Source organism: Poecilia formosa, unplaced genomic scaffold (genome assembly GCF_000485575.1).
Source record: "Poecilia formosa unplaced genomic scaffold, Poecilia_formosa-5.1.2 Scaffold1, whole genome shotgun sequence".
NCBI lineage: Eukaryota > Metazoa > Chordata > Actinopteri > Cyprinodontiformes > Poeciliidae > Poecilia > Poecilia formosa.
The window spans coordinates 3,518,372-3,538,447 of NW_006799940.1; the positions used below are offsets into that span (position 1 = coordinate 3,518,372).

Below are 20,076 nucleotides of genomic sequence, written 5' to 3' on the forward strand. Positions count from 1 at the left end.
GGATTCATACCTGACCTTTCTGATGTGTTTGTCACTAAAGTATTGCATCCAAACTGAGATTAAATTGCATAACTTTATAGAGGGGTTTCAAAAAAAAAGACAATACATGCCACATTTTTCAGGTTTTTTATTTGTAAAATATGTTGAAAATAATGTATCATTTTTCTTCTACTTAGAAATCATGAGCTTTTTGTTTTGTTCCAGTTGCAATACATTGAAATTTGTGAGAGACAAAATGTAATGGTGAGTTAATAGGGCCTTTTTTTCTAAAGTACTATAACCTTTTCTTATTTATAACAAAGTGTCAAAGATTTTCAGAGTGTGTTACTTGTTCCTGCACAGCACGATGCATGTTCATGGTGCTGTGGTGATGTAGCCTCTTTTGCAAAGCTGTGGCTCACTTTTTCAAGTTACTTTGCCTTAAATCGCCACTAATTTCAATGCTACTGTGAATACATACTTGCAACTTTAGAAATCCTGCAGAATGGTTTGTTTGGTTTGTAAATTTATATGCTAAAAATATTTTTTAATCACAAATATGTTACATTTTAAAAACATCTAACAAACAAACCTAAAATTCAGAAAGTATGTATATCCTTATATTTAAAGGTATGAAGTAGTGTTTGAAAAACACATTTTAATGTGCTTTTAGATATAGATATGGAGTAGGACTCAGTATCTGATAAATGCAGGTTTATATTAAAGACAAAAGGTACTTCTTCTCCTCTTCCGAGCTTCCTTTTCGCAGTCTGCACACTGATTGTCCCAAATCGCCTTGTTAATGGAGGCAGCATTCGTCTCATCAATTTCTGTCTGGCGGATATCACATTCTGTTAGAGTGCTGTTGTGAACCATCGCCTCTGCCAAAGCTTTACCTCCGACCTGCACAAACACAAGACACAGACACACACACACGTGATGTAGCAAAGAAACACAATGCTTGTGACAACATCCCACAATGTAACAGCTTTAAAGACACATTTGACAACCTTGTATAATCACCACTCCCTGCTCACACTTTCAGAACTGCACATTGCTGCTGTCACCAGTGACAAATAGTTGTTTTCTTACACAGAAACAGCCATTTCTATTTTTACAAAGATTGAACCAAGGTCACAGATACTGATGGTATTACGTTTCTGCTGTGTGGGTGACTTTTGATCCTCTGCAATGTATTCCAGACAGAGATACGGTATGCCATGAAATATTTGAGAGGAGAGAGCGTAAGAGAGATAAAAAGTCAGAAATGTGTCTCATGGGGAAATACTTAACTCTGCTCTCCATTACTACATGTTTTCCACACGTGTCTATGAATAATTGAAAACCCCTGTATTTCACAGCTATTCTGGTTACTTGCGGCACACATGCCTGTGCAGACTGCACCAGTCATCAAGTGAAAACAAAGGAAGCTATTTTTCCACACTTTAGTTGAATAAACCAAGTTTTGTAACGATAAAGGTGTTTAATGATACGGTGCATCTGGAACGTATTCACAGCACTTTTCTACATTTTGTTATGTTACGGCCTTAATCCAAATTGTATTGAATTAATCTCTTTCCTCAAAAATCTATGCACAAATACCTCATTATGACAATTTGGGGAAAAAAAATCATCACAATATCCATTGCTTGGATTTCTATTTTTAATAAATTTGCAAAACACGCAAAACTTTTCCTCACTTTGTTACTTATAGGCATGGAAAAAGAAAAGTATGTAAAAATATTTGAAATTGCATCTATCCATGTTTCTATAGTTAGAGCTTGAACACCATAAAAATAGCTGGTAAACCTGAGTATTAACAATTTTAAAATGTGTAAAGAAAAAGCTTCGAGAACTTAACTCTGTGAGAACATTAATGGCTCAATTTTCACATGTAACATGTAGGATCAGAGTCCTATAAAATACATCAATTTATTGTTTATTTATCAGATGTTAATTGAAGTAGTACGTCAGAGAAAGATTAACATGCATGACATTTCTGCTGTTGGTGATCCAGGAAGTACTTTGGTGTATTTCACACACCTTTCTGCTAAATTAGTCCTGATGTAGTAATAAAACCTTTAGCAAAGCCTTGTGACATGAATGTTATGGTCAAATAGAACATGTTTAAAAATTATCTTAACCCTTTTAAGAGTTACAAGTTTGCTTCAATTCCCAATGGAGCAAAATAAAGTAGCTTTATAGAGATAAATAATAACGACTTGTTCTAACTTACCTCTCCAAGGCTGTTGCAGGACAGATTGAGGGTCTTCAGTGTTTCATTCTTTAGAAGCACTTTTGACAGCACAACAGCAGTTATGGAGGTCAAATCATTGCCTCCCAGGTGCAGGTATGTCAGGGTCGTGTTGTTCTGCAAGGCCTCGACAATGGCCTGCCCACCTTCGTCCCTGACCTGGTTCAGACGCATGTTCAGGTACCGTAGAGTGGAATTGTTTGACAGAGCCTGAGCTAAGATTTTGGCTCCATGGACGTCGATTTCATTGTTGCAAATGTTGAGCTTCTCCAGTCGGCCCTTGGAGAGCAGCTCAGCAACAGACCTGGCACCACCGTCTCTGAGGATGTTGTGAGCTAAGTCGAGCTCTATCAGGGAAGGATGGTCCATAAGGCATCTCAAGAGCGGGCGACACTTTTTATCGTCAACTTGACTTTGACGGATCCTCAGGACCTGCAGACACATAATACAGTACTCTGAGGCTTTAAGTTGTCAGCAATAACTGCTGATTGAATGGTAATATTAAAGAAGAAATTAATACTGAGCAACAGCTGTGAAAACCTTGCAAAAAGAAGTGGCCACAAATCTGGAAAATAGCTGGAAATGTCACAAAATTTGCAATTCTTAATTTTATGCTTTCAGACTGAGCCTAAAGTAAATGATCTGTTCCAGAAACTTTGATAAATTTGACCATAAAAGTTGTGTAAATACCAAAAAAAGGGGCTTGTAGATATGCCATCCACAGATACCTTGACTTTCTATTTTTTTTTTCACTTAAATGCTTCAGATCACCAAACTAATTTCACAATTAGGTAAACAAATTACAGTTTTCATTAAGGAAAGAAAGTAATTTAAGCAAGAAAAGTGAGTTTAGAGAGCATGAAAGTTCAAGTTTAAGTCTGAACTGTGACAACACCTCTCCAGATGCAACAATTTTTATTTTTGTGTGTGTGCCATGCAAGGATACCACAAAAAATTTGTAAATGAAAAGATTTTTTTTTTTTACAGAACTGCAAATAAAATAAATTGCAACCTTTTGTATATAAACTGATGAGAGAAATATATGTTTACCTTCAGAGTTTTGCAGCCCTTAAAAGCTAAGGTGAGGGCTCTACAGTCCCTGTCGGTTATTTGAAACATTGTCCATTCAAAGTTCATCCCACATTGTTTGATTGTATACACCAAATGGAGCTCTTCCAGATGTATCAGCTCAGCCAACACAGGCCCAAAGTCAAAATGACAAATTGAAGGATCATCTTCCTCCTCATTGGAAAGCGTTGCTATTTCATTCTGATCATCATCTCTCCCCTTCACAAACTTCCTTGAAGTCAGCAGCAGCTGTGTGATGTTCAACCTCTTGACATAATTTTTACAGAGAGCGAGCGCATCGAGAATGACCTTAAACTCTGTTTCCTCTGGGATGAAAAGTTCGATCAAGTTCTCCAAGTGCCTCTCGAAGAACATCCGTTTCCAGCTGTAGTCATACTGAGAGATGTCGCAGATCTTCCACCGCTGCTGGCAGCACCGCTTCCAGAACAGACCGTCAGGGACCAGGTCGGCAGTCACATGCAGAGGCAGGGAAAGAGACAGCCTCGACTGAATTGAATCTTTCAGCTCGGGTGTGAGTTTTTCAAATAAATACTTTTCTGTAACAAGCACAAATTAAAATTTAATGTTAGTTCATAAAAAGAGGCACAAAAAGAGCAACACAATTTTAATATAGTGGAGTTCAGGTTGCTGTTCTGCTGAAAAGTGAACCTCTGACAAGGATTTAATAGGGTACAACAAAAATACCTTCAACTGTGTCTGCAATGCATCGTTGACATAGGCTGGACAAACTGGGAACCAAATCCAGGGACCAGTTTGGATCTTCGGCAATTATACTTCTCATTTTTATTTTGTTTTCCACTGGGTTGGATGGTTTCTGGAAAATGACAATGATATGGAACAAATTGAGGGTGTTTTTAACATATATTAAATGTAAATTTTAACAAGCTGATATATGTAAAAGATATATATAAACAATACAAATAAACCAAAATTTGTCATATTGAGCAGAAAGCTTTGCAGTTACAAAACACTGTTGTTGATATCTTAAGGAATAAAACAAGAATACTGTTGTTAATTATTTCTTAATAAAGACCAAAGTGTCCACATTTTGGATATATATCTATTCGCAGAAGAAGAAAAAAAAACACTTGCTAATGACATAAAAGCGCTCATCTAAATGAGTTGCTAGAAGTTTTAAATGTAGGTTAAAAACGGCTAACTTGAAGATGTCCCTTTAAATTTTCCATTAAAGCAGCTAACGTTGTAGCCAAACTGCGGCCAGCGGAAAATAAACTCAAAATAAAAAAAAATAAAAAAGACTTTTCAGACTTTAACACTATTATTCTTCCCGTTAAGATAACAACTCACTATGCATAAAGATACATTGTATTGATAAATTTATATGAGGCCTTCGTAGCAAACCTGATGTGTGCGGTTCCGGAACAAGCCTGTTTCTATGGAAACGAAACGCTTTCAGTTTAATTTACGGTTTCAGGAAATTGTAGGTACTATTGTTTATCTCGAGCGTTGACATAATTACGCTAACTACATGTCAAACGTTCGAGGTAGCTAAGTTAGAGAAATTAATACTCGATTTGGGGTTTTGTTCACTGTTCAAACTATTTTAGAAAAACACGTACACTCCCAATTTTAAAGTACCAGGTCTTATTTGTGAGTTCTCAAAAATGGACATTCCCGAGCTTTACGTAAATGCAACACCGAAATCAGGAGGAAATGAATGTCAAAATCACCGTCTTATCTAGGGAAGCGCTCAAATGCTTCCACTTGAATAATCTATGTAAATCGTCTGTCAAAATATTTTCTGACTGGTTACTGTTGTACTTCCTATAAAGAAAATCAACAACATAGGGATAACCCGACAACTAAAATTATACAAAGCAGCAGTATTTTGGATTATATTCCAGATAGATATAAGATCCTTTATGACAGTAAAGTGTTTTTGTGTTTAGTTTAGTTATTAATTTATTTATTTTATCAGGCAGTGTGGTAGAGCAAGGTCATGCTGAGAACCTCATTCACATTCTACAAAACAGCCAGATGGACCTGGGATACGGATCGTAGGTCTTTTGGATGAGAAAACACTGGATGGAGTGAATCCATCTGTCCAATAAACAACAACATGAGGTGCCCAGACACTGTGTAGGAGGAGGAGGTGAGGGAAAGGGAAAGATCTCCTTACAAGAATTACGACTCGCATTTATTTTCTGTGACGCCAATGAAAAATGTGAACCCTCATTACCTGAATAATCCCTGAGTGTTTTACTGTAAAGTACTTCAGAACACCAATATAGAAATAAGATTTTTTTTAAAGTGCCTAGTGCAGCTATTTTCCACATTTGTTTTGATATTTACTTTTTTTAAATTAAGATTATAAGTCATAGTCTTAACTTGCAAAACTGTGATAATACATTTCTTCAATTTCTTTTCTAAATTGAAATCTGAAAAAGGTAGAATGCCTTTGTATTTTTATTTATTTTTGACATCCCTAGATAAAATCCATCTCTTCAGATATTTTAATTTGTGACCTATATAAATAGTCAGTATATTTTTCTATTTTCTTGACTGACAATTGAGAAGGAATTGATTTTATAAACCCATTATAACCATGTTTCCCATATGTGCCACACAGATTGTGTCAGGGAGAGAATAATGGCTGTTCGAGGCACCATGAGCTTCCTCCGTGTATCTGAAGTTCAGTTGGGCTGGAAGATGAGAGGCTCCAACTGATCTCCCCAGGCAGTCCATCAGTCCTGCGTTTGTGTAATTCGGCCTGACGGACACACACTGCCCTTGTAGTTCAGCTTTAATGGACTGGCGTGACATCAGCCAATGCAGGAGGCGAATTTACTTTATGAACTGCTGTCCATGTGTACTCTAGGTGAAGATACTCTGCTTGTGAATGACAATGCACCACACAGATATCGGTTTATGTATCTATTGCGTTTGGATGAAGCGACATAATTCAGCTGCAAATATCTGTAGTATCAGTTCTGTATAAATCAAATAGCATATTCTTGGAAATCTTCAGATTACACACACAAGATGGTCATGAGTCAAGAAAGTTATATTTATTTATTTATGTTTATCTGTTTCAGACAAAGATGTTAATGCAAAAAGCAGTTTTTAACTGATTTTATGGGAAAATAAAACTTTTTCAAATCAGCAAGTTCTAAGTAGAAAAGTATTTGTCGCGCAAAACCAAGAAACTGATCGCAACACATCATACCGTATTCACTTTATCTTTGTCTGATAAATTCTTATATTCAAATTTGTTCAATGAATGGAAACATTTGACAAAAACAGGAGAAATCACCTGTTTAGCACCCCTGAACTGTCCTCAAATGTCTGAAGAACTATTTTAACACATGGAGAAACACCTTTGTCTTTCCACAGCACCCTGTGACAACAGTGTGCTTTAAAAATATTGCACCACTTGTGGCATCACACATCCATTTGCTCTCATAACACCAAGAGGTGTTGCATTAGTTCCTAAGCAACGTGGCGTTTAATTTCGGAAAAACAGGAGACAGAAGGGCTTAACCCAACAGCACTTCTTTAGAAATAGAAATCTTTTTGTAGAATTGACACCCACATTCAAAGCTACCGATAAACTTATGTGTGATACTGTTAAATGGGAAAGACACATGTTAAAGTAAAAAAAAAGAAAAAAAGAAAAGTGCTATTAATAGATATAGTGGTGTGAAAAAGTGTTTTCTCCCTGTCTTGGTTTTCAGCTTTTTTCTTGCATGCTCTTCTCACTTCAGTGTTTCAGAACATCAAACCAATTTAAATATTGTAGGTTTGCGTTTCGCTCTCTCTTAATGATCAACACCTTCATTTAGTAACTCCATTTGTGTTTGACTAACATAATCAGGAAACACTTTTTCACATGACTCTCTCAGGGTTTCAGCAGAAACAAATGAGGATTATTCCTTGAGTTTGAGTCACACAAGAACCTGTATTAAATGTCTGAATTAACTATGTAATATATAAAAGCTCTTTTTACGCTGGTTGAAAATTGCATTTTGGTTGAGCAAAAGCAGAGAAAGCTGAGGTAAACTCTAAGGTGCAGCCAGAGGGAGGGATTGATGCTCTCTCTTTTTCTGCTAACACGTCCTTTCAGCAGAGCTGGTTTGCAAGGCAAGCGATTCCCAGAAGGCACAGCAACTCTGGACCGAAACAACAAATGTTTGTCTTTTTATCATTCATCACATGCAAATGTAGAATAATTTGTACCAATCAACAAGATTGCTCTGTTTTATTTTAGATATTATTTGGATTTTAAATTACAACTTTATATACATATTTATAAATAATATTTCATGGTAAGACCTCGCAAAAATATTCAAACCAGTTAAAAGTTTTCAAATTTTGTCACTTTGCAACCACAAACCTTAACTTTTAGTGATAGGCCAACATAGTTATGGAGGATTAATAAAGAATGGTTTTAAATTTGAAGTGTAACATATTTTTCAGAAAGTCTTTTCCAGCCTCAAACATGTTTCTTTCAATATGGCTTTGTATTTTCGCATCATCTATTTCTCCCATCAAATCTAACGTGCTTCCATGTTTTTGCTTAATCATCCTACATTATGATTAAAAAAATAAATAAAAAAATTCCTTCAAAAAACAAAAAGGGAACTAAATCACATGAAAGTGGTTGCAATGTGAGGAATTTCAGATAATGTAAAGTAGCTCAAGGGATTGTATTGCTTTTGCAAATTATTGTATACAATTGATGCTGAAAAGTGATCATGATTCATCAACCCACACAAGGAACATCATGCTTCATAATTTGTTTCAGATTTATAGATAAGTTGGTGTTTTTTGTCATCTAATAATTAATAATCCTATGCAATATCTTTAAAACATTATTTTTTTGAGCTGATGTATGGTACTTGGATTTATTGTAAACATTGATAAATATTTTCAGGTGGATAAAATGACACAAAATAGACAATCTGTGGGTTGAACATGAATTAGCCCACATAATATAATCTTGCATAAAATTATGAAAAATTACTTTTTATCTAATAATGAATCGCTTTATCCGATGTCAGTGTAAGAAAAGCTAAAACACAAAAGAGAACAGGTGAAGGAATGATAGTGAAAATGCATAGCAAGAAACTTTATTCCTGTTGCTGAAAATTCACAGAAAAACTCAAAATGGTCTCAATACAAAAACAAACACAAGGAACATTTTGTGGACTCATGATGAGACCCAAACATTTTTTTTACAATATCCTTAACCTCCCCAGAACCATCCAGGGAAATCTAAAACTCTACAGAGTCCTGTTCACATTTAAGAAAAAAACCCAAAACAAAACAAAAGGGCTAAACCTCCAATTCATCAAAACTGTCTTCAGAGTCCACATGGATGCTGCTGTCCGTCTCCACTGAGACCACAGAGCTGAGACTGCTGTTTATGGACACCATGCTGCTGTCGCTGGTCCTGCTACTGTCGTCATCGTGGATCACCATCACCTCGGCGATGGCGGCTGCTGGAGAGCACGGAGATAAACACAGTGTGAGTTTGGTCCATTGTTGTCTCTTATAAATGAATATCTAGTTTCGTGGGTTATCTTTTCCTTTTTGACTGTGTTCCCAAAAACCATGTTTTATAGTACTGCCATCTAGTGTCTGAAATGTTTATTTCCTCTTCCTCTGGTTGCCTTAAAAACATGCAACCAGATTTGTAACCTACAATTATAATTTTGTCTTTTACTCAAATATAATTTCCATCCTTTGATTTCAGATGCCTAACTTTTTGGCCACATTGCCAAGAAACATGTTTTCAGGAGTCAGTATGAGGATTTTAATCTTAAAAACGCTACCAAGTGTCAAGCATGGTGGTGGCAGCATCATGGTAACAGTCTGTGTTGCTGATGGAGACTCTAGCGCATTTCAAAGTGGGTGGAAGAAGATTAAGGACTACCTTCAAAGTTCATCAACATATTATCAAATCAACAATTATGGTTGCTACTTGGACACAACTGGTTGTTCAAACAGAAAGAAACGCCCCAAACACGTCCATCTGGGACTGATAATATTAACTCTATAGTAGGGGTTGCACCGATTGTTGTGTTATGGCCGATCATCAATTTTTAAAAAAGCTTGACATGCTGTTCATGATTTTAGGTAATACATTTGTTTTTATAACCAACACTGTTGTCAATGTCTCCAATAACACAGAACAAAAATGTCAATTTTTGTCACTTGACGCCATTTTTAAATAAAAAAAAAAGAGAGAGAGAGAGAAAAAGTCGCTAGAGCTTTCTGAAAATTCACAAATTCTAGTAAAATTCTTAAGTTGGCAACAGTGGGGAAATTATTGCTAATAACACACTTGGGTGATTTTCAGACCTTAGCAGAGGCAGATAAGATCGGTTTCATAAGCAATTATCTGCTGATAGCCAAAAATTAAAGAAATCGTTGCACTCTTACTTCCTACAAGTCCCCTGATTTCAAGACAACTAAAAACGTCTGGGCTCTGCTTCAAAGCCGTCAATCCCATGAAACATTAACGGTGTTTGTTGCAAGGTTACAACAAAATACTCTTTAAGAAAAGAATGAAAAGAGAATGAACTAAATAAGTTTACTACAAATGACACACTGATGACATTCGTGCCCATCGTGAGTGAATCCAACTTTCTGGCTGTAACTGAAATTCATGCCAACAAATATTTTTATTGTAAAATGAAAATGTATGAAAATGTGCAGGTGTACGAGTGCCTACTACTACAGACGGCCATCAGAACGCACCTCATACCTTTCCTCTCAGTGACGAGGGCCTGCCGCCGGGCCTTCATGTCCAGGCTCAGGTTCTCCACCATGCGGTCGATGCAGTTATCCAAAGCCAGACAGCGGGTTTGGGACTGGATGGCCTGGCGACAGATGGGACACTCGTCTTTTTTATTGCGCCACTGCTTGATGCAGTAAGAGCAGAAACTGTGGGCACAGTTCAGGATGACGGCCTGGAACAGGAGTGGGAGGAGATGTTAATACATTTTTAAAAACTATTCTATACAGGATTTTATTTTATTTTTTTAGCCAGTTTCGTGTTTGCTTTGAGTTGTGCTATTTGGACTGTTAATTATTAGATCTGATTTGAGGCGCCCCCTAGTGGTTTCATAAAACATTAGCAAGAGTAGTGATATAAACCAACCTCGATGAAGAGCTCTGAGCAGATGATGCATTGAAGCTCGTTCTCTAGGACTTCAGTAACTTGAGTGACTACCTCTTCTTTCTGTGCTCTCGCCTTTTCTTTCTCCTCCTGCACAAACAGAAAGATTTAGAAGTTGAAAGTCATGAAGAAAAGAAATAAAACATTATAAATGAAAGCTTAAATATACCTTGGTTACTTCGAGCTCTTTGTTTTTAGCCAATATAATTTCCTCAAAGCCTTTTCGAGAGAGGGCGAGTTCATCTATCACTTTTTTTTGCTGTTGAAAATAAATAAAATCAAACTGACGTTACACAGACACTTAAAACACACAAGATAGGCAAACACTGCTGGAAAAAAACCTTGCTTGTTTTAGTTTGTCGATTTTGTTATGAACAAAATCAGTATAAAAGGGTTCATATAACAGTTATTAAGAAGCTTTTTTGAGCTTCTCACCTCTTGTAAGGCCTCTTCAAGCTGTTTTTTCATTAACTCCTCTTGCTGTTGGGTTTTCTGCTCCTGATTAAGTAGGAATGCAATTTGATCAATAAAATATTTGAGTTTAACAATGAATACAGTTTTGTTGAGAATAAATATGAAACAGAGCAGCACTGTGAAGTGTGAATACTTTTTCAAAGTTCTGCAAGTGACTCTTGTATAGGAGTTTTGTCTTTTAAATGCATAAAAGCTTAATATTTTGAATTTATACCATGTTGTAGGAACAAAACAAACCAACAAACAACAAAACAGTGCACCTCTAACTGCCTCTTTGTTTCGCTGAAGGATTTCTCTAACGTCTCCATGCGGTGCATCTTGGCTCTGAGCGCCTCCAGCTGACCCTGCAGCTCCCGGACCTGCTCCCCCCGGAGAGGGTCCGCCTGCCTGGGCTCGCCTTCCAGAGACTCGACCTGCCTCTGCGTGTCGCTAACCTGCTCCCTCAGGAGCAGGATATTCTGGCTGTACCTGCAGAGACAAAAAGATAACATGTCTTTTCCTCTTCTACCTTTTAATTTTAACAGGAAAACCCGTTTGTAAAGAAATTACACATAAATAGAAAGCAAATGTTTAACACAGTGTGTTCTTTAACACTTAAACCCCACCAAGAAAAAAATATACAAGGAGAAACTCCAAACTGTCTAAACTGGCGAAACAACTGTCTATCTAGCAAAGTTATAATAGTTCACTAAAACTAACAAAATAACGAAACCTGAAATTGAGAAAACATTTTCATTAACTGAAATGAATAAGAACGGTACTTAATGGCTAAAAACTATAACTAACTGGAACTATATTGTGCAATTATAAAACGAAAACATACTGAAATCATAAATTTAATATTAATATTTTGTGTTTATGAATCAAATTATTAGCCTTTCAAACAAATGTGAAATGATTAACCAAACGTAACCAAGACGACCAACTGGAGAAGGTTTTCGCCTTACATTTGCAGGTTGTCGAGGTCCCAGGCAGAACTGGATCCATCGGGAGGAGGCAGCTCTCCTTCATTCTCCTGTATGCTGGTTACCGTCTCCTCTGGCTGTGTGTGACTGAGCTGCCGCCTCGCCTTCACAGGAGACAGAGGACAGGGCTTCGCGAACGATTTGTCTGCAGAAGAGCAGCGGTAGAGCTTGTGCTTGGAGGTAGAAGGCTCGACCTCTTCTACGCCCAACTTCCTCTTGAACTTTCTGGGTGTGTGGGCCGCTTTGGTATCCTCTCTTTGTTCCTTTACCAGGTAGGGCTTAATGTCTTTGAGGGGCCGCTGGATGAGGATGTAGTCAAATTCTACTTTGGTCCCTAGTAAAGGAACTCCAAGCTGGATGGAGTCTCCGAGTCGGAGCAGATGGGGTTGCTCAGCAGGTATCCGCTCTCCATTTACCCACACACCATTGAGACTCTGGGAAGGAAAGTAACACAGTGTTTAAAAGCTGCTGTAGTACGTGAAGCGCAAAAATAATAGGAAACAGTAGTGTTAAAGAACATAGTTTACGTTGTTACAAGCAGTAGCATTGCTCATTTCTGTTAGTCTCTCTCTGTATTACCTGATTTGTATTTTAGAGTTGTGTCTAACAAGCTATTAAGTTAGGGATGGAAGTTCGAGATTCAAGAAAGGTGAAAACTGTACACATCTTTTGTCTTCTCGGGATGACACCTTATATTGACTTTTATTTACTGAAAAGAAAGTTTAGCTCTTCTATTAGGATTTTTCACCTCATTACTCATTTGCGTCCTTTAGCTAAAGCCATAGTTTCGCACAGATGTTATAAAGGATAAATAGAATTTGAGTGTAATATAAGAAGAGAACAGGAAAAACAGATATAACTGCATTAATATCACAGCACAGTGGCAACAGTCAAAAGGAATAGAAGGAAATCTATGCATTTAGAACAATATAATTACATGAGAACCAGTTACTAATTCAGGTTAAACAGTGGGCAGGGATGTAAGGGTCAAAAGGCACACACGAGTCAGTACTAGAAATTTTCAAAACAGACTATATAATAATATATAATACAAAACAGTGAGAAGAAAATAATGGACTCGGGACTGAACCTTGTGGAACTCCAAAGGTTATATAGGGGCAATGGTAGAGAACTGGCTAGCACCAACACTCTAATACAATTTAATATAAAACATAAATGCACGTATAGAGTCATAAAGAAATTAGTTTTATGAAGCATCCGTTAGACTTTAACTACATATGTGTGAGGAGAAAAGAGACAACTAATGACGTATTGAGTATTTAGCTCAAAAGAAAACTGGTCACCTTCTTATCTGTCACTGTCCACTGGCCGTCTTCCTTTTGCCTGAAGGAACAGTGCAATCTGGAGATCATGAGAGGGCAGGTTGAAGATAACAGCTGGTGGGTTACCTCTACGCCCCGTCCAACAGTGATCTGCACAGTCAAAAATAAACATGAAACTTGGTCTTCCTCTGCAGCGCTTTACTTTGATATAAAAAATTTGAATTACGTCATACTGAATGCCAAACACACCAATAACACACGATAGATAAATATATAGACGAATTTAAAGAGGCGACTAGGACGCTTATGTATAAACTTTAAAACTTCACAGTCATTAAGTTTTGCTTGTTAGCTAACATTAGCCAACTGCACCTCAGCGTTTTCGAACAAACGGAGCCAGTCCGAGTTTTTCCCGACTCTCATCAGACATAAAACCTCCGAGTCTGAGCAGTCATCCTCCTCAGCCGAGCAGCAGTCCGTTGCTACGCTGTCCATGTTACCTCATTTCGGTAGGAGGCCACTTCGACCTAAAACACCCTACCTACGTTACGATTCTCTGCCATATCGCTGCAGCAACTGCCTACTGTGCTAGCGTTGAAGCTCTGCAACGCTACCAGAGAAGCCGGAAACAGTTAGTTTATTTTCAAAATAAAAGCACTACACATAAACTATTATTATTATTATTATTATTATTATTATTATTATTATTATTATTATTATTTTTATTATTATTGCTAATTGTATTGTCATTATTTATTTATTGATTATTCAAACAAAGGCATTTTATTGTAAATAAATAATAGACAATGAAACAATGTATAATTCATCCTCATAATTTAAACACATTTTTCTTTACGTATAAATTAAATATCACTGATTGATCTATTCATTTATGTATTTTCCATTTGAAAACAATTGAGTTATTTCAAATAAATAAATAAATAAATAAATAAATAAATAAATAAATAAAAGACTGTTTTTGTTTGTTTTATTCATTTGAAATTCTATTATTATCTTTTTAACTTTTTAAATGTATTTTAGATTAAAAAACCCCAAAACAAATGTAAAAAACGAAAACAAATAAAAACAATCAATAAAGTGGGTTTATTAAAATCAACTCCACATTTATTTATCTAAGATCAATTAATAACTTTATTTCCGATAATAGATCCTATAAATTGTGTAAACTCAATTAATTTGCTTTTTCAAATATCATCATCTTTCTAAATTAATAGTCTTTTTTAAAAGTTATTTTAGCAAAAATAAACAAATAAATAAATAAATAAATAAATAAATCCACCTCATCTTTTTTCTAATTTCTTTCCCCCAAAGATGATTTTGGGGGGAAACTCTTTTGGAAAAAACAAAAATGGACTTGTCATTAATTTAGGAAGGCGATGATATGCAAAATTTGCAGTCTCAAAAAGAAAGCCAGAACAAAAGCAGTCAGAACACCAGGCACTGCAGGCTTCACAGAACATAGAGTTCGTTATTCAAAAATAAAAAAATAAAATACTGCTAACATATATTCTTCAAATGTTTTTGAATGTAACAACCTTTTTATGTGTCCAGGTAGAAATTTACTACAGCAATAGCTAAATTTGACTGGAACTTCAACCATATTGTGTCATTATGTAACCGACGTCCACTCGGGCGACCCCGCATCCCGAAACAGGCGCACCCCGAGTTCCAGGCGGGACTTCCTCTCTCCTGCGGATGCGACATCAGGGCTGAAGCAAGCAGAAAGGGCTTGGTCGGGGTGTCACCGGGTCCTGATCCGTGCGTCTCTCTCCGGACGGCAGATATCCCAGCCGAACTGGACGCCGCCGTCGCCGCAGCTGGAAGCCCCCCGTAGAGGAGCCTCCTCCTCGGCTATGCTGCCCTGAGAGCGCCGCGACCACCCGCCCCGCCAAAATGTCTGATGTCAACAAGACTGTTCAGAAATGGCACGCCAGTTTTAAGAAAGGCACAGACTTTGACTCGTGGGGGCAATTAGTGGAGGCGATAGATGAGTACCAAATGTAAGTTCAGCATGTGTGTCCTGTCTGTCCCCAATGGTTTATCCAGAAAGCAGCGCTGCTTCCTTTTATTTTGTTCAAAAATGTTTACAGCTGTATGTCCAGAAACCTGCAGGGCAGATAACGGGTTCATAAGAAGTTAGGCTGGGAGCTGTCAGTGCTCTCTCACAGCAGTAAATAAACCCTTCCCATCCATGACGTGATGTGGCATTTGTTGCAGAGGGAATGGGGTTGTGCGTGCGTGCGTGTGTGTTGGTGTGTGTTGCATCCCTGCTTCATCCACAGCAGCAGCAGCAGCAGCACCAGCTGTTTGATGGAGAGTTCTGGTCATGGAAAACCATACAGAGCTGCGTGTTGTGCAGGGCAGAAAGAGGGGGAGAAAAGAGCCAATATTCCTCAGAGTATTGAGAAATAGTCAGCCACACCCTCTCATTGTTATGGGTGGGTTTCATATGAGAGGAAAAGCTTTGTCCTTCTCGGAGAAAATCCCGCTCACTGCAAGTTATTTCGGGCTGTAACCCTTGTCAAAAATATTCATTTGCAACAAATGTTTTCGATAATAAAAATAAACATCAAGACCACCTGATAATTCATTTTCTTTATCACCAGGGGGCGCCAGAGTCCCTGCTCTGTCTTGAAAAGTATCATTTTCTGAATAAACATGAAGAAAATCACAGATTTTATTACATTTTTTAAAATAAAAATTTAAAATGCATATTTCTAAAAACAATCAGATGTATATTTTGTGAGCTAAATTCATACTCAATAACAAGGCTTTAACACATTTTTCACCACAAACTCTCATACATTTTGAGACTTCTTCCTGTCTAATTAAAGTCTGGTTACTTGAGTGCAAAGGTGCACTCAAGTAACCAGAGACAAAGCTGATTATTTGTGGATTTTGGCATCTTTTCATGTTTGTAAAAATTACAGCTTCAGGGGTTTAAATGGTATTTTAGATGTAGTTTAGTCCTGAATTGAAAGTTGCTTTGAGACCAAAAAGTTACAGCCTTTTTTTTTTAATTATTGGATTAGTAGGAATTCAGTTAGTTAGCAAAATTCAAAATAATGTTATACTCAGATCACCATAACTCTTTTGAAAAAAAAAATAGTCTAGGGTCTTTAAAGTTATGAGTTGATGTCTGATAATTTAAAGTGTTTGGTTACATCATCTGTTTGTGTCACTTCATCCAGTCTCGCCAGACAACTGCAAAAGGAGGTCCAGTCTACAAATTCTTCAGACTTCACAGAGGAGCAGAAGGTAAGCCTTTCATTTTTACTTCCTGCTGCTTCTCCAGGTCAAACTCACCTGCTGCAGTCCAGCTGACAACTGTTTGTGTTTCTTTTTTTTCTTTTTTTTTTATTATTATTTCATTTATAGAAAAACTTAGGAAAGATTGCAACATGCCTGGAGATGAGAAGCGCCAGTTTGCAGGTCTGTATTCCTACTGCTGCTAAAATAATGTGCAGCTAATTTGATACAATATATATATAAAAAATAAATAAAACATTTTTTTGGTAGTTTTCAAGTGCTTCATCTGTTCAACATTATATATTGATATTGTACTAAAGAGTATCACAATCCACATGTTGGTGTCTGGTGGGCTGAATCCCTGAGCATGCTCAGTTACGCAAAGTGTTTTTTTTCTTTCTTATCTCTGCAGCAACAGTTAGTTTCCTCCCATTTTTTTATCTGTCGCTCAGAAGTGACACATATGTGTGCAAATGAGGATGTAGACCTGTTAAAAATGTTTAACAGGACTTATGTAAAGATCGCATTGTGGATATTTATGTAGCATGGGGTTGAATTTTGCAGTTACCTGACATGCAAAGAGACCGGCACTTCTACATGCCTTAAATGATGGAATAACAATATTATTTTTTCGTATGGAAGTATTTTTTTATTCCTGATTTCTTCTAAGGAAGCAAATAAAAAAACATCTTTACATACTTTATTGCACACACCTTGAACTTTCTCCTATTTTTTTATGTTAAAATAACAATTATCTGCAAAACCGCTCAAGCTTATTGAGCTTGGATGAAGCACATCTGTGAATGTTAATTTTCAAGTCTTGCCAGAAACTCTGAATTTGATTTGGTTCATTACTTTGACTAGGGCATTCAGCTAAGTTCATCTTTTGATCGACTCTAGCTAACTTGTCACTACAAGTTTCTGCACTGGCACAAGTTAACCATGTTCTTCAGAATATTATATAATATTTTGTCTGTTTTTTTCTCCAGTGCACTCAGTCAAAGGAGGAGTTCAAGTTAGAAGACCTGAAGAAACTGGAGCTCAGTGAGTGACTGAATGTGGATGACTTCTAATTTATAAGAGCAGCTGTTAAAATGTGGCCATCGATTCCCTTTTCTCAACAGTAATCAAGAACATACTTACCTATAACAAAGAGTTTCCCTTCGATGTCCAGCCAGTGCCATTAAGGTGAGTTTCCATCACTGAATGCTTTATCTATTCGCTGAAATATTTTGGATTTCTTTATTTTCCGATTCGAAGGTTTTTTTTTTCCTACTCTTTGTTAGGAAAATCTTGGCTCCGGGTGAGGAGGAGAACTTGGAGCTGGAGGCAGAGGACGATGCTGCTGCTGGAGCAGTATCGACAGAAACATTCCCACCGAGAGCTGCTCCCGGTACGATTTCTCGCAGAGAAACTGAACAAACAATGGAGAAAATAGCAAAGCTAACAATCCTGACAATGCAGACGGCTTTGGGGGGCTTTAAACATCCTTAACTGGAATTATTCGTGACATCGATAAAAAGAATTATTTTAAAATGAAAACTTAAACACAACCTTCAAGCCTCCACAAGCACAGCATAGTCACTCTTTTGTATCGGAAAACCTTGCGTCACATCTTATGTTACAGGTACTCTGTTGCCACGGTTACCGTCAGAACCCGGGATGACGCTACTCACACTAAGGATAGAGAAAATTGGGTTGAAGGACGCCGGCCAGTGCATCGACCCGTACATGAGCATCAGCGTCAAAGGTAAAGGATTCAGCCGCCATCTTGTTTAACTCAAGGAAACCTCTCTGGGGCTTTGAAAGTGAACCGTCTTCCGGTCCTGAAAACATCCGTTTGTCTCTGTGTGTGTGTGTGGGGGTGTGTGTGTGTGTGTGTGTGTGTGTGTGTTCTGCCTTCAGATGTGAACGGAGTTGATCTGAACCCGATGCAGGACACGCCTGTGGCCACCAGGAAGGAAGACACGTACATTCACTTCAGTGTGGACGTAGAAATTCAGAGGCATGTAGAGAAATTACCAAAAGGTAACGACTGTCATCGTCGTGTCCATTTGCTATTTGCAGCTCATTCAGTGGCGGTTCTGTTCTGTTCTTTTTTTCTTTTTGTTTTTTTGGGTTCATCGCCTGGGACCAATGTTGACATAGAAATTCAGAGCCGTGATTGTAGAAATGGGTGATATGGAATATTTTGTGTTAGTGGTGTGATAATTATTCAAATTATGATTTAAAAAAAAGACTATTTATTATTTCTTTTTTATGTAACCTTATGGCTGCGGCATTAAAATCTTTAGTGTATTAACCTTCCAGTCCAATCAATTTACTTTAGAAGTCAGTTAACAGGGAAAGCTTGTGTTTAATTTAATGTTGTATAAATTCTCTGAGGTTGGATGAATGTTTTAACGGACTTCTTCTAAACCTCCTGTACTGATTTCATTGATATAAAGCTCTAATTTCCCGCAGGAGCAGCTATCTTCTTTGAATTCAAGCACTACAAGCCCAAAAAGAGGTTCACCAGCACAAAATGCTTCGCCTTCATGGAAATGGACGAGATCAAACCCGGACCGATTGTCATTGAACTGTGAGTTTGACTTTCTTTTCCACTCGTTGTTTTTTTTTTCTTTCTCTAACTTTCCAGAGAGCGATCACGACTTCAACGTTTTTCAGGTACAAGAAGCCAACGGACTTTAAGAGGAAGAAACTGCAGCTGCTCACAAAGAAGCCACTTTATCTTCACCTCCATCAGACGCTACACAAGGACAGCTAAGCCCCGACTCGCCGATTAATCTCACTGCATATCCAGGGAAACGTGGTGTTCCTCCTCATCGCCACATTCAGCAATACCAAATGAAGGCTGAGGTGTGAAGAAAGTAAAAGGATCCGATCTCCTCGCTCGGATTTTATGAATTTAAGTGCATTTTTTTGTCTTCTGTTACAGGGAGTCCCGTTAATATACTTTAAACCAGCAGAAACATTTTAAAGCAGTTTAAGACGCCTCATGTTCAGTCTTCCACATGTAGCTCTCTGGTTTTTCTTTTCATATGGAGACACTGCAGGTACTTCTGGTTTGTTTTGTTACGTCACAAAACTCTGGACTTAAAAACAAAAAAAAAACAAAAACCCAGCAAATCATTAACTCCTTAATCCAACCACTGTTTTGGGAAAACTTTAATCTGCTTCCTGGAATATTTACAGTAGTTTGTTCGATTTAGCGTTTGTTCTTTGACTGCTGCTGCTGCTGCATATGTCTGGAAAAGGGGTTTAAACTGAGGCATTTAATCGGGATTGATGCCACTGAAGACACACTACTGGGTTTACACGAAGTCGGCAACAACAGAGGATTGCAAAACTGTCAAGACTTTTAGCAGATTTGGCAGAATTCCCTTAAATAATAAGAACATAAAAGCCGCCAAAAGTGTGCAAAACTGTCCTTATCTGTCAGGATTTGCTGTAGCATGCTAGAATTGTATGAAACTCCACAATATGTTGGTATTTTTAACTTCTCAAACGGAGATAAACACCTAAGATTATAAAACTTTTCATTATATTAACAGTATGATGCTGTGAAAAAGTATTTCTTCCCTTTCAGATTTTCTCAAGCAAAGATGAACAGAAAAA

At 37.3% G+C, this 20,076-nt stretch overlaps 4 protein-coding genes across 7 annotated transcripts in view; 2 read left to right on the forward strand and 2 right to left on the reverse strand.

Moving 5' to 3' along the window:
- Positions 1-6,177, forward strand: part of tmem151ba (transmembrane protein 151Ba) — a 17,271-nt gene extending 11,094 nt beyond the window's left edge. Inside the window, exons 3-4 of the transcript XR_001661432.1 lie at positions 5,262-5,407; positions 5,913-6,177. The gene's annotated coding sequence lies outside the window, so the exon portion shown is untranslated. The remainder of the gene's footprint in view (positions 1-5,261; positions 5,408-5,912) is intronic.
- Positions 618-4,761, reverse strand: drc5 (dynein regulatory complex subunit 5). Its single transcript, XM_007545603.2, has 5 exons — positions 4,685-4,761; positions 4,007-4,136; positions 3,284-3,858; positions 2,216-2,665; positions 618-882 (listed from the first exon to the last, which is right to left on the reverse strand). Exons 2-5 carry the CDS (start codon positions 4,101-4,103, stop codon positions 700-702), a joined length of 1,305 nt encoding a protein of 434 aa, XP_007545665.1. The 5' UTR covers positions 4,104-4,136; positions 4,685-4,761; the 3' UTR covers positions 618-699.
- A 2,207-nt stretch (positions 6,178-8,384) lies between the features above and the next one.
- On the reverse strand, positions 8,385-13,826 carry rnf8 (ring finger protein 8, E3 ubiquitin protein ligase). Of its 4 annotated transcripts, none has more exons than XM_007545623.2 (9): positions 13,561-13,826; positions 13,210-13,338; positions 11,888-12,339; positions 11,201-11,408; positions 10,902-10,964; positions 10,636-10,725; positions 10,449-10,556; positions 10,053-10,257; positions 8,385-8,781 (listed from the first exon to the last, which is right to left on the reverse strand). In XM_007545623.2, the coding sequence occupies exons 1-9, from the start codon at positions 13,681-13,683 to the stop codon at positions 8,618-8,620; spliced, it is 1,542 nt and encodes a 513-aa protein (XP_007545685.1). In that variant the 5' UTR covers positions 13,684-13,826; the 3' UTR covers positions 8,385-8,617. The 4 variants fall into 4 exon arrangements, with proteins under 4 accessions (XP_007545685.1, XP_007545676.1, XP_016524109.1 ...); XM_007545614.2 differs by having other exon boundaries at positions 8,385-8,784; XM_016668623.1 differs by having other exon boundaries at positions 8,712-8,781; positions 10,046-10,257.
- Positions 13,827-14,837: 1,011 nt separating this feature from the next.
- Positions 14,838-20,048, forward strand: aida (axin interactor, dorsalization associated). The gene is made up of 10 exons (XM_007545636.2): positions 14,838-15,209; positions 16,401-16,467; positions 16,588-16,641; positions 17,448-17,502; positions 17,583-17,646; positions 17,745-17,851; positions 18,086-18,208; positions 18,364-18,486; positions 18,922-19,039; positions 19,126-20,048. The coding sequence occupies exons 1-10, from the start codon at positions 15,103-15,105 to the stop codon at positions 19,223-19,225; spliced, it is 918 nt and encodes a 305-aa protein (XP_007545698.1). The 5' UTR covers positions 14,838-15,102; the 3' UTR covers positions 19,226-20,048.
- The last annotated feature ends 28 nt before the right edge of the window (positions 20,049-20,076 follow it).